At 47.1% G+C, this 14,447-nt stretch overlaps 1 protein-coding gene across 4 annotated transcripts in view; it reads right to left on the bottom strand.

Moving 5' to 3' along the window:
- Positions 1-2,364: 2,364 nt before the first annotated feature.
- Positions 2,365-14,447, bottom strand: part of Sox102f (transcription factor Sox102F) — a 323,902-nt gene continuing 311,819 nt past the window's right edge. For all 4 annotated transcript variants that reach the window (XM_076772749.1, XM_076772769.1, XM_076772760.1 and 1 more), the window contains 6 exons: positions 7,114-7,395; positions 6,632-7,007; positions 4,947-5,171; positions 4,549-4,596; positions 4,240-4,392; positions 2,365-3,790 (listed from right to left, as the gene is read on the bottom strand). In XM_076772749.1, the coding sequence (XP_076628864.1) occupies positions 3,300-3,790; positions 4,240-4,392; positions 4,549-4,596; positions 4,947-5,171; positions 6,632-7,007; positions 7,114-7,395 (1,575 nt within the window). In that variant the 3' untranslated portion in view covers positions 2,365-3,299. The remainder of the gene's footprint in view (positions 3,791-4,239; positions 4,393-4,548; positions 4,597-4,946; positions 5,172-6,631; positions 7,008-7,113; positions 7,396-14,447) is intronic.

The raw sequence follows: 14,447 nt of genomic DNA, 5'->3' as shown, positions 1-14,447 counted from the left end.
TGTACTAAAAACTGACGTCGCGCGTGCCCTTACACAACTCTTCCCGTTCCTTACCCTCTTTTCGTTACTATACCTCGATTCGTCTCTTTGCATTCTGCTTCTCTTTTGAATATTCTCTTTGTCGTGTTTCATCCGCCGCCCTTGTACACTTTGTTCGAACGAATCTACCCATGATACTATAGACATGCGTGAATCGATTCTTTCGATCGGTAGAATTGAATTAGTGACGCGCATTTTACCAATCGGAAGTTTGTAAATTGTTACTACACAGACGCAGTAATTTAAAGTAGTTTGGGATTGCTACATCGCCATTAAAACGACGCGTAAGCGATCATAGTGTAAAAAATGAGCAAAAGAATTGAAATTAAATAAATAATTTGATTATTAGCCGTTTCTGCCGTTTAAAAAGAATCCGAGTTTATAATTACAAAATCGCTTCGTGTGCTGGCTTATTTATGTTGTTTCAAACCACAAGTAAGCGTATAAGTTCATAATTTTATGCTAGAACTAAAGTAAATCCTTGATTTATTTCACTAAGAAATTAAACTATATCAGCGTCGATGCGCCAAGCTGTAAAACATGTAAACATACGGATAGAATCGTTTGAATGAAGTGTACTCGCGCCGTCTCGACTAGTGATGGAACCAATCCAATGACATACTCGTTAATATCGATACGCCATCAATTTTCAGGCATTGCGCCGGAAATAAGTAGTCATTGATATCGGTAAGATGTGTTCGTTTACGATGTAGCCTGGCATAATATCACAGTTGGACACTATTAGAATAATTTCGAATGAATGTTCACCTGGATAATCGTTTTATATCAAATATTTCACCTGGAAAGAGTAAAAGTTTATTAGAGCATATGTGATATTTTTATTCTGTATGTGGCATATATGATGCGTGTGATGTTTGCATGATATTCATGTGATGCGTGAAATCAGTGTGGTATTATGGGCGAGCAGAAGAGCTGTAACAAGAAGAGGAGTGACAAGTGCAGACATATTTATAATTGGTCGGTTGGCGTTGGACACATCACCGTCTCTTTATTTCTGATAGAAATCGTAAACAGGTATCAGACTCGCAATAATTGGTACGTACCGATACTCGCATGTTCCGACAGGTCTAAAATTGTTTGCAATCATTTTTTCGATGGTTCGATACAGGAGAATTAATTTCCAACGTCAATGTTTCGACAGTATTCAAACGCATCTCAGTCCCATCACTAGTCTCGACTATTTCAACTCTGTCCCGGCTATAGTCGGAGCGAACTCAACCGGAAGTCCACAGAGGCCACCTACCCCATCGCGAATCGCGTCATGTATAGTCGATGGACCAAACACAGGGATCTTTTCAACTCTTTGAGAAGTCTGTGAAGCTTCGTTGGATACAAGCGCGCTAAATGGGTTTCTTCCAACAGGGTAACGGTCTGTTGTTCGAGAGCCACGATTGCTCGTTTTGGAACGCCCAAGTGTTAAACGTTCCAGCAGCCAAAAAGCATCTCTCCGGTTTGATCCCGAATTACTGGCGCCCTGCAGTTTTCACGCGATTCTGATATTTGTTCTAGCGACTATAAATCGATGGAACGGTGGGGGTTAATCTCTGTCAGTGGTTTTTAGCGGCCCGTTGACTTCTATCCGACCGTAACCGTCGTTACGATTAGGGTGAATAAATTAATGTCGAAAATACTATAAGTACTATTAAGTGATTTAGATCGAACGAACGTGGTTACCTTGACGTGCAGGTGAATCGCGCGACAGCAACTCCACCTGCCTCCTCTCGCTCGCTGTCCGCCGGTCCTCGTGCGAATACCGGATATAGCGATTGCGTGTAATACGGAAAAAAGGACCGTCCGCCGTGCGGGACGCTGGATTGGACGATCTAACGCGCGCGATGCCGCGAGATGCGATAGAACGGATCAGCGTTTTCTTTTTGCTTATTTCTCTCTCTTACTCTCTTTCTCTCTCTCTCTCTCTCTCTCTCTCTCTCTCTCTCTCTCTCTCTCGCTCTCTCGCTCTCTCGCTCTCTCGCTCTCTCGCTCTCTTCCTTTCACGTTTATCTTCGTTTCTCATCTATTCGACACGGCCGACCGGAATGGCGGTATCGTTGGACACACGCACACGCACACACAGGCAGACACACACACTAGAAGGAATAGGAACAAGACTTTTTTGGCCGCGCACCGTATCTCGCACGCACGTGCATACATTACGTGTCACGATCGTCTCGCGATCGAACGTGTTCGATCGAGCATCGGCGGGAGACTGCAATCGAATCGATCCTTCCGCGCGCGCACGTGACACACATGGCAGTCTTACGAAAAATCAGGTATGTGTATATATATAATGTGTGTATATATATATTTTTTATTTATTTATTTATTTATTTATTTATGTATAATTCTATACTCGCGTCGCTTCGCGCTTCGTTCGGACAAACACCGGCGAGACGATCGAACCGATCGACGCCATCGCGAATCCCTCGCGCGTCCCGTACTCGGAACGTTACCTAACCACGCGACATCAGACCTTATCGTTCGGCGGATTTCGCCGCCTTGGTCGCAAATTTTGATTACACAGAAGAACAGAATACACCGTGTGTCCCTGCCCGCTCGGAACGTCCCCTTACCCCGCTGCTGCTGCTGCTGCTGCTGGCGCTGCCACCGCGTCTTCCTTTTCTCTCGCGACAGCAAGAGCGCGTTATCCTCCCGTTCGTGATCTCACGTTCCCCGGTGTCCCGTGCAACCCAGCCTCGGATAACGCGGGAGGGTGGTCGACCGAGTTTGGTCGCGCGGCTGTCACCAACACACTCGTCCCCCGTGACTTCGAGCGCGACACGAGGAGGACGCCTCGCGATCACCGGATCGCGGCGATGGGACGTCGGGCGACACGACGGCGGATCCAGGAAGGAGGACTCGCCGCTCCAATTCGCGGCGGGGCCTCTAACCGCGCGTCGTACGATGGCACAGAAATAAATCGTTATATCACAACCTCTCGAGCGAGGCTTTCGTAAACGCTCTCGGTCCAACTCCGAGACGAACGTTCTTCCTCGACGAGTTTTTCACCGTTCAGCGCGTGAAAACGATCGCGGCTGCGCGGCCTTGGGCCGCGTTCCCTCCTTGTTCTCGCCTTAAAACCGTTCCCGAGATCTTCACCCGCTCGGGAACCTCGAGGACGCCGCCTCCAGTTACCAGAACATCTCGTGACCGAGTCGCGACGTTGACGCTGCTGCTGCTGCGGCTGCTGCTGCTGAGGATGATGCTCCGGGCGGCCATGGCGGCTGACCCGGAGCCACGGTTCAATCCTCGTCGTGATGCCGCGGACTGGCGTCGTAGCCACCGATAGAACCCGAGTTCTCCGGGGAGAAGTTCATCATGTCCGACGGCGACAGACTGTCCTGGGGATAGTAGAAGGACGAGTGATCCGAGCTAGGCCCAGCGCCGCCCCCGTTCAACATGGTCGCCGGCGGCGAGACCGACGGACGGCCCGACGGTCCTGCCCCCGACCCAGGATGGTGTTGACCGCCCATCTCGGACCCCACCGGCGACAGGAAACCCATCTCCGGGCCGCTGTCGCGACACCAGAGCTGTCTCATTTCCTGTCTCCGTTGCCGCATCAGCGACTTGTACTCGGAGATGCGCATCTTCTTCCCGTCCACGATGCACGTTCGCTTCGGCCGTGGCCGGTACCTGTAGTCCGGGTGCTTCTCCATGTGCAGCTTCGACAGCCGCGACTGTTCCTCGTAGTACGGCTGCTTCTCGGAGTTTGACATCGACTTCCATCGAGCTCCTAAAAACAAATTGTTAGATACGTCAACTGGGACCGGAGTCTGAGTCGACGGTAGAGCGGTGCTTTGGCGTTAAGATGGTCCCGCAGTTCTGCAGGCCTCAGGCTTCAATTCGACTCTTCTATTTATTAGGACTGGGGTATCGCCAAAGATAAACTCTTGTTTCGTACGGTAGAGAGCCCCCTGTAACGCCTACTTTTCACAGTTAATTTCTGATTTAAATGCTTCGAGATAAATTGTTAATTCGACCGACAAAAATCGAGAGAATCGTTAATCGAGATTAGCTTATCTGTACGAACCACCATCGGGGGAACTTTGACCCGAAGTATTCGGTTTTAAAATCTCCTTTCTGTTTCTCGAGACGATTAAAACTTTCGAGACTGCGGGACTTGATGGACCAAGATGACCGCCAACCGTCGTTCGAGTATAAACGCCAACTATTTTTGCTCACCGAGTATTTTGGATATGTTCGAGTTGTGCATATCCGGGCAGGCCTTCAATATTTTCCTACGCTCGTCCTTGGCCCACACCATGAACGCGTTCATAGGCCGCTTGATATGTGGCTTGTTCTCGCTCTCCCTTTTCTGCTGTCTCACCATTTTCGCTAAACACAGACAGAAAGGAAACAGTCAGATATACCGAGCCGTTGACGACGCTCCCCGTGAGAAGCGAATCCGATTTCCGGCGAGCATCGAGCGACGCTCGCTCAACGAAAGCGTAACGTCAGCCCGACTTGGATTCAGCCGAAAGACGTGCTTACCTTTTTCCGTTATGTCTTCCGGTACCTTGTAACCCTGCTCCCGCCACACTGAAATTTCAGAATACCGTCGCTTAGACATCTCCGAGCGCACAGAGTCGCGCAAAACGGACAATTACGAAATCCTCGTGCTTTCGTAATTTCTTATACAAAGAACAATATTGTACAGAATAGGAGAAATTGAGAGGAGGACACGAAACATGTTTCGAGGTCCGATCGACAGAACGCGAACGTCACTGTGCCTATCAGAAGTCTCGAGGCATGTTTGGTGCACGGTGGAGGAAGTTTGGGAACCCCTGATACAGAGAACTGGTCCGGTTCGAGTTTACAGTTAACTCGAGACGACTCGAACGATCAACCACCGGTCGAGGGACAATAAGAGTAAAGAGAATCGCATTTACTGTGAGGCGTCGAGAGATAGTCTTGCTCCTCCTGTGCAGCTTCCTCTCGGGAGCCAGAATGCTTGATCGGTCGTTGAGTCTGAGGCGACGGCGGCATCGCACCTGCACTCGGCGGCAGACCGTAAATCCCGTGCATCGCGAAGTGCTTCTCGACGGCGGCCACCGCCGCGGCAGCCGCGGAACCACCAGGTCCACCGGCCTCCTCTTTGGCCATCACTTTGCCCACTGCAACAACAAACAGTCGAGATTACAGACCGCGATAAACTCTCGTGACCAAGGGTGCACTTAACCCGAGAGAGAGCCTCGCACATATCATTAACCCCTCGCGATGTCGATCTGGACGTCGTATTTCGTTCCAAGCGGTCCTACCTTCGACTCCGGCTCCTCGTAAAATTGTTCCAAGACGTAATTACATGGTCTATTTATTTAAACACCCTCTGATGTATAATAAAGCAATCGTAGCAAGACTTCCTAATTTTATTTTCACGCGACTCGACTTGATATTTCGAATCATGGCACAAATCGGTGTTCGCGGTAAACGTGCATGCTCGTAAAGCAACAAGATCGTCATCTCGATCGCGCGAACGATCATCGGCGACATGGATGATCACGCGAGCTCTCTGATATTACAATGACAGTTGGGGGTATTCTGCGGGTCTTGTTCTTTTTTCTACGATCCCCGGGCACGCCGGTCTCATATCTTGGAATCGCGTTACGCGTCGTTGATTGTGCGCTTATAAGCCAGAAGCAAAAACGCGAACGCAAAGGAGAACGGGTTTCTCTGACAAAGAAACGAAAAAAACAGATCGAACAATCGGCCGAAGGCGCGCATAGTCGAAGATAATTAACCGTTCGTTTCAGATATCTCGTCCCCGCGTATTCTATGGGCTATTGATTGTATTTTTCGATGGCCTTCGGCGTTCCACGTCGCCCGAAAAGGCTCGTTGGTCTCAAAAGCGGAGAACCCTGGGGTAAATTGCGATCGGCTTACGGGGGGACCGCAAATTGGACAACGATATTCTGATTTCGTTCGCCCGATAGGTATTCCCATATCGCGATCGCGTGCACTCGATTATTGGAAATTATCGCAAACTGCGTGGCCCTCGAACGAACTGGTTCACTCATTCGCCGACGATGCCCTGTTTTAGACTAGTTTTCGCCGCTACTAAAATATATTCTAATACCTTGCAACTTTACTTTTTTAAAAGTTGAAATAACGTAGCATCGATATTAAATAAATTTGTAGTCACCGATACTGTTTAAAAATGTAATGAAAATAGAATACTTTGAATACTTTGTTATTTAAATTCAAATTACAAATTGTAATCGTAGAATAAATAACCACTGACTCGTATAACCGTCAGGGATAAATCACTGTATGTCACCTGTCATCATCTGTTATTCTAATATAATTTTGCATATACTTGATTCTTATTTATGCACGCTCAAGGTACGTATGTATTTCGTGCTCGACGTCATTTGAACGTCGCGTTGTTCTCCATTGTAGTGAATCGCTACTTGTCGCACGAACAAAAGATTTTGTTAAAAAGACATCGGCAATTTCCTTTTCGCCTAAGTCGTCTCTATGATTCCTTGCTTGCTTGTCTCGTAAAAAGATACCGAATAAATTCAAAATAAACGAACGACTGGACGCGATGGTTGGACTTTGACGTCGTTCTACTTACTCGGAGAGGATAGACTGCTGAGGTGGGGTGGCAAACCAGCGTACGGAAGCGTCGTCAAATAATTCCGTGGCATCGGTAGCCCAGGCGGAAAGAGTTTCGGCGCGGTCGCTGCCAAGGGTTGCTCCTGATGGCCGCTGCTTCCGGCCCCTGTCGAATGGGAGTCGCTTCCGGGCGAGGAGGAGGACGCCGTGGCCCCCGAGGACGAGGATTTCGGCTTGGTGAGGTTCAGGGGCGCGTCGAGGTCCTGAAGAGGAGGCGCGGTGGGCGCCACAGCCGAGGAGATCGGCGTCGGCGACGTTTCTTTCTCCATCTGCGTGGTCATCTGCGCCAGATGCGCCGTCGCCCAGCTTGGACCCTCCCGATGGCTGCTGATCATCTGTAACATCGTTCTACGATTCGCAAATCTTCTTCAAACGCGAAGAAACATTGGGCCATCGACGAGGGGGTGGAGAGGAGTATCGAGATTGCGATGGTTTACGTACATTGGCGATCGAATTGATATGTTTGTTGGTGGTGGCGGTCGACGTAGCGGACGGTGGCGGCATAGGTGATTGCACGGCCACCCCTCTGAGCTGTTCGAGAAACGGCAGGAACATCAAGGATTGCGGCCCCGACATGCTCAGCTGGCTCTTTGTCATCTGAGCCTGCAGCTCCTGGATGTTGTGCTGCATGATGTGCTCTTGCTGCCGTTTCAAGTGCTCCGTTTGCAGTCGCTGTATCTCGATTTGCTTCTGCGAGTCGACGGTCATGTGCGCAGGATACGTCTGCAAATCACGAACGAGCAATTAGACTCGCGGCACTCTTCGCGGAAAGATCCTTCCTTTCTTCGGTTATATAATATTGTTAATTTTTGTCACGATGGTAGTAATAAATTGGACACTGAGAAACCTTGCGAAGGAATAACCTTTTAAACGTTTCTCCAATAATTTTCCCGTCGTTTAACGGTTGATAAAATTTGTCGAGATTGAAGGGAAATTAATTCTGTAAAGGGTTAAGAAAAGCAGTAGTTTCTTTTAAAGTTCGAGGTAGAACGTTTAATCCTTACCCGCGGTCACTTGTTTTCACGAATCAAACGCGATTATCCTTTTTTATCTCGCGATTCCTTCTCCCTCCTGTTTAATTGAGATATAAAATCACGCTCGTTGGAGACTCATTCGCAGTCGGAATTTTCATTATATTATTTACCGCTTCGAGCGGATTTAACCCTTTAAGATGCTGAATACACGCAACGAGCGAGGCTCGGTCGTAATTACTGTTTACTTTCCGGCCAAATAATAGTAATAAATAGAGTTTCATGAATACCAATCCCGAGAACCTGTTTCGAGCAATGGCTTCCAAGAAAGCGTAATAAAAGGTGAATGAGCGCCGATATTAACTTTAATTGCCGGTTTTAGCGCGTCGAACGGAAGCCGTTTCAACGGGGAAAGTGAGATACAAAAACAAACGTAATTGCTATAAAGTGATAACGCCGGCGAGAAAGAACTCTCGTCGCCTTTAAAGCGGGTTTTAAATCACTCCCTTGACCGCGCAATAAACTCGCGATGTGTTCCCCGATGTTAACGGTGACTTGCCATTCAGGGAAAATACTTATCCGAATACAAATTTCGAATAACGAAAGATAAATGTTTGTCCATTACTCGTTGAAAATATTAAATACTTGACTAACGATATATGTGGCATTTGGATCACCTTCTGTCGTCTTCGATAGATATCGTTCGACAATTCGGAGCATTGTTTACGAGATCGTATAAAAATCTCGAAACTTCCGACTACGCTTATGCAATACAGATAGTGCGGAACGAGGTGTGCTACTCGTAGTCACGAGGATTCCGTCGCGATTCGCGTGTTTGCACGCGTTAATTTCCTCGTTAGCAAAGTACCCACGCTCCGACGATAATCGTCCGAACCGGTGGAACAAAATGGAATAAAACATGGTGTTATTCGATTTGCATTCAATGCGCGTGAAAAAAGTATTTTATCCTAATCAGAAGCGATGTTTATGAATCTCTGTACGAGTTGCTTATTACGTAACAATAATCATAGATACGCGAATGAGGCGGATCTGGACGATCGAATTTGACGTAAGCAAACTGTTCGAAGGTACGGTCGAGAGAGTGTCGTACGACGATTAGGATGTCAAGGTGTGCACGGTTGACCCTTTCGACCGAAAATTGGGACGATGGTCCACGCCCATCCTGGCAGAAGGGTGAAAGTAGTCGTCGGATGCTGCGAATTCCACGGGTCGGAATTTCTTTTCCAGCTTCGTCCATTAGTTACGGCGCATAGTCGGCCGCCTATTAATTCAAGGGGACAGGTTTTCAACGCGCCTCGAGTCCCGTGGATAGCGTAACAATTCAACATGGCTAATATCATTGTACTTTCCTACGACCTGGCCACGGTCCAGATACGCTTGAAGTTTAAAGTCTATTTTAGACGATAAGGAAGACGTTTATTCATCCAGCCTGGCCACCGGCTGAAACGTCACGCACACGCACGATATTCGACACGCTCTCGTGTCCCTCCTCGCCTCTTCCCGGGCCTTTCCGCGCGCGCGATTATTAATCCCCGACGCTCGATGGAAGATCGCGACGCGTGATTTACGGTCTGCACGCGGTTTCGTCTAATAACCGGTTCCTGGTGAAAAGAGAACGAGAAAGTGCGCCGCTACTTGCTCGATATTTGTCCTCCGTTACAACGAATGGCAAGGCAACAACCTGATTTCCAGGTCTTTTTTAAATAACGATCGTAATGATGATGATAATGATGATGATGATGATGATGGCGATGATAATCAGGCCAGATCTACCACCAACCTAACGAAACCACGAGCTATTTTTTTGTCAAAAATCTTATTCGTTTGAATAAAATTATACTATAAAGTACACTGTGTCGATTGTTATTGCTTATTCGAGTCCTACATCCTACTCCCGCTCGTGTTTGTCGCGCCTTTCTTTCCATAAACAACCTGACACTCCATATATGTAACAGGTTCCAGCAAAAAAACCAAAGACAATAACACGCGAGTCGGAATAATAAATTAAGACAATCGATATCCTTCGATTCAAATGGCATTGTTCGGCCGACATTTTCCTCAGAACGTTCAAACAACGCGATAAGCGATACCCGTATCAGATAAACTCGCATATTAAGGAGACTCTGTATGGAAATGTACTCGTTAGCGTTAATTATCCTCGCCGATTCTAATTGCCGCGATCTTGGTCGTTGTGCGCATAAGAAACGAAAGATTACGATAACTTTGTAAAGATCGCGACGAGAACCAGGTAATTAATTGTTTTTTATTCCCATCGATCGCTGTCATTTTCTTTGCTCCCGCGTCTACATACATCGCAGCGTGGAAATCTGAAGCACGTTTCGATGTTTAAAATAAATCAAGTTCGTTTTTTCGTGAACGAACGTTACATTGAAAATGTTACGTTCTAGTATCAATTAAATCTTACTTGAGTATAATTTAAAATGAAAATTATATTTTTACATAAATATGGACATTTTATTCTTAGTGATTCTTAATGATCTCTCTAGGTGAAGCTTTTTAAAAGATATATTGGTATAAAAAAACAATTATCGTAAAAAATTTCTATACAAAAAATCGTTAACGAAAGGTTGTTTACTATTTAACTCAAGGATAATGATTGAAAAGTGTAAAGAAGAAATACTTTTTATTTGCTGAATAATCATGATTCTCGAGCAAATTTCATTCGTTGAAATCAAAGTATAGAAAAGTCACTTTATAACGCGTATGACGGGTCATCCATTATCTAATTCTGATCAGGATTATAAGCCTACGTTTCTACGACTCCAATTAATCGTATCTCTGTATCTGCAAACTCCTACGATAATTCAGTGGATTACTTTCCCGCTGGTGTTGATAATAATAATATCCATGTCTCTAGCACACCATAGCTCTACAATCTGATTCGCACCACTCTATTAATGCCCATTCCACTCGTTACCAATCGCATATATCAATTCCAGTGCACCGTACGTCCAACTTTCGTGCTTCCTAAGTACTCCTACGCGTTCGTGTTCTACTATAATTTCCTTCCACTTGGTGCACGAAATTTTGTAATCTATGCTCCGTTTAAACGTAGTGCCAAAGCCTTTATCTTACCACAGTTTTCCTACTGTCACCACCTTGTCAACGTTGGACGCTTCCAACTTAATTCAATCCACTGTACCAATTGTTTATAACTCTTACATACGAGCTACTTTTATTTCCATAAAGATCCAAGGGTGTACCAAATATTTTCGAAGGGGGGCAGCGTATGCAAATAGTGTGTACAGCGCGATCCAAGGTGGTAGGCGCGTTCGTTCGACGAGGAGGACATTTTTATCGTCCGGGAAGAATGGCGGCGTGCGTTCATTAACAGAATCGTCGGTCTTTGGGCACGGTGCCTCGAGAAGCGCGAACAACGTCTCCACGGAGGACAATAAACGGGCCGGGTGCTGTTTCGGGAACCATTCTAACTGGGCGCTATAATAATAATCGGGCATAGCCGGGGGAGCCAATGGAACTTCATTATTCATTTGCAAAGTTCAGTTATGCCGATGATACGTATCCATGACAGCTATACACCGCCCACAGTGGCTAAATATAAACAGGCGGGCTGCCAGCAAGTTCCATTCACATTCACATCCACACGCGACGCCGCGGTTCAGTAAGCGAGAGCATAAGAATATGAGGAGCCCCGTTCTGAATATGCATCCGCGCATTGACGCCAACTGCACCGCCTAAACTTAGCCAAGCAATTACCGAAACATACCTACCCCCATAATCGCTCTTCTGCCGGTTATCTCCGCCGCTGTTGCGATAGAAACCAAAACCGGTGTCTATTGGCTCGAGAAAGAGACCTCTTGGAGTCGGATCGAACGATAGATCACTCACGATCAAGGGACCCTAACCGAAATCTCCATACAAGATACATCGATATTAAATTTTCTTTGCGTTATGACTGTGTTTAAAAGTACATTTTTACTAGCTAGAAAATTTGGTGGAAAAAATTCTACTCAATGTCGTCAAGTCCGATAGTTACGTCCGGACAAAAAGGGCTGAAAATATCAGCCAATTATTAGGGCTCGGGAGCAGACCCCTTAATAACTCGTCCGGCGGTCTTTTGTCGCGAACGGGTAGCTGGGTAACGAAAGACGAAGGCTAAAGGCCACGGAAATTTGAATCTAGATTTAGAATCGGAGCTACTGGAGTGCAAGGGGACATGCAGGATGACGTAGATCCACCGGAAGTGGTTCATACTTCACGTGCGTTATAAAGACTGTCACTGTGGCACTGTCTAAAATTACGACGACGGCCGAACCAACAGTGGCTTTAATACAAGCCGCCACGACGATGCCTGGATCACGGAGGGCGCGACGTTCGCCCCAGGAACGATACGTCGAGATCGATGTCCTCGACGGATAAATAAAAACGAACCAAAAAAATGTTTTGAACGAAATCGATCCGCTGGACTCGAACGGCGAACGTATCCCCGACGCGTGAAATATGCAGGTGGAAACAACGAGGAGAGAAACGACAAAAAGAGCGCCTGCCTGCACTCTTAATGGAATTTTAAAAGAGTAAAGCCCAGGAATTCGTCGACGCGCAGGGGTGGCCGCAGGGATACATAAATTATGGACCGCTTTGAACGGGATTCGCTCCCGTGCCGGCCGCTGCAATGAAACTTGTGAATGCGGAATCTAGGGCAACCGGAAGCGGTATTTTCGTGGCACGGGCTTTTCCTCCGCGAAGAAGAGATCGTCGTCGTTATTGCCAGGAAGGTCCACCGTCCATCGAGCGCGATATTCCGCTCCCCTCGCGACGGAAACGATCGGTGAAAAGTCCATCCACCGCTCGTTTCCTCTTGCCTTTTCGACGCGCACGATCTTTTGAAAATTACTGACTATACGATTCCTTTCAATATTTACTTATTAGACTCTCACAGTGGTTTCAAGTAATATACTATCTGATCCGCAGTTTGTGTTCGTTATTCTTCGTTACAGAGGTAATAACAAAGAGCTCGTTTAACCGTAGAAGATGGGAATACGGTTCGCGTTAGTCCACGTTCCGAGAAAGACGGGAAAGCAGAATGCACCGACGGGCGTCTGCGGCGTTCAGCACGCGTCAAAAGCTATACGTTTGGTATCGACATCGCGGAATCCATAATCATAGATCACAGAAAGCGTAGCCATACGTACAAACGGCCGGTATTACGTTGCAACGGAGATATTTTCGGGCGGCTTTATTGGCCGGTGTTTATTATCTATTCCGACGCCTCTAATCCTTTTGATATTCCCCATCGGCGGGTAAACAAATTGCACGATCACCGCTGTGCTAGAACCTCCGCGCCGTTTCTCGAAACTTGTAATATTAATAATTCCCTTTGCACGGCTATCGACTACAATATTATCCGAACGAACGAACCGTCCGCGGGAACGTACACCGCCATCGAGGGATTTCTTCGCTACAAAGGCGACTTTGTTTCCTTTTCATCTCGCGTCGTTTCGGACCGATTGTCACGCTCACGATTACACCAGAGTTTCCGAGAAATTCTGGAATTTTACGATCGCCTGTGCACGATTATCTCCCGATGTGACCGAGGTTTTGTTCTAGCGTGCTGGATTCTGCAAATCTTCACGGAATCATTTACGCTAACTTGCCTTTCGAGTTAACGTAATTCATTCTTCCAAATAATTACCAATGTACTGGTATTTTTAACCCACGACCAATTGTTAGACTCCTCGCTACTCATTACCATTAACTGTTCTCGCTAACGTTATTTCCTCGTCGAGATGGTCGTGGAGCTGTACTAAAAATTCTCAATTTCGAGGCTCAGAAATCCGTGAAGAAGCTCTACTCGTCCCGACGTTCTCGTTTCAGAGACTGTTCGAATAATGCTCCAGGAGTAACAAGCGGATCTCTCGTCGCTCTAATGGGAAATTGTGTTGCTCTCATCTCGAAAGGGGGGCCTCTGTGACTAAATGAGCCAACGTAGCACGAAATAATATTTACGCTTCCGGAAATTTACCGGCGCCTCTAAAGCGCGGAATCCATAATTCAACGCGAGTGTATTAATGGGACTGTTGATATTTCTTCGAGGGTCCACGACTTCCCTTATTTCGAGGCGTCGGGAGCACCTACAAGCTCACGTTGTTTCGACACCCATCGACGAACCAGGGCAAATTTAATTCAAGTTTTCAACGCACCAAAAAATGTCCATACTCGCGCAAAGATTAAACGTTTGACGTAGGTATGGAACCGTATGAACGTCGTAGTATGAATCAAAGTTTGGCAACGCGGAACCCGGTTGACGTAATATTCGGAAGAAGCAAGGGGGTATTGCAAAACCAGCGTGAAACGTGTTTGCAGTCATAGCAGACCACACCGCGGGCAAACAGAGTCAAACACTGTTCAGCGTGCACGCTAAACAGTGGAAAGCGACGTTTATACCGGCCGGGAATACTTTATAAGCGCGCGTTTCATCGCCTTAAACTATACGCCGTTTTATTCGGTGTCCGATCCCGCGTTCTCTTATCTTTTACGATTGCCGGTCGGGCGTTCCTCATCCACGCCAACTGACACGAATACCGCCGGCGACAGCGAGCGTGTTCGAGCGACGTTCGCGCTCGAAGTCAGCGCCGCGCGTGAAACGTTGTGTACTCGATGTTTGTCAGCGTCTCGTAAACATCCGAAACGTTTTCACGCCCGGTGCAATAACAATGGTGTACTCCGTCGTCGCGGGGCGTTCGTTCTTTACGGAAATCTTTGGCGCGTCGTTCGCTGCCCGATCTGGCCTTCTTGGCGCCC

This window comes from Colletes latitarsis, chromosome 1 (assembly GCF_051014445.1).
Source record: "Colletes latitarsis isolate SP2378_abdomen chromosome 1, iyColLati1, whole genome shotgun sequence".
Lineage (NCBI taxonomy): Eukaryota > Metazoa > Arthropoda > Insecta > Hymenoptera > Colletidae > Colletes > Colletes latitarsis.
Note: the sequence above shows the minus strand (reverse complement) of the source record. Positions and strands in the feature narration are given on the sequence as shown.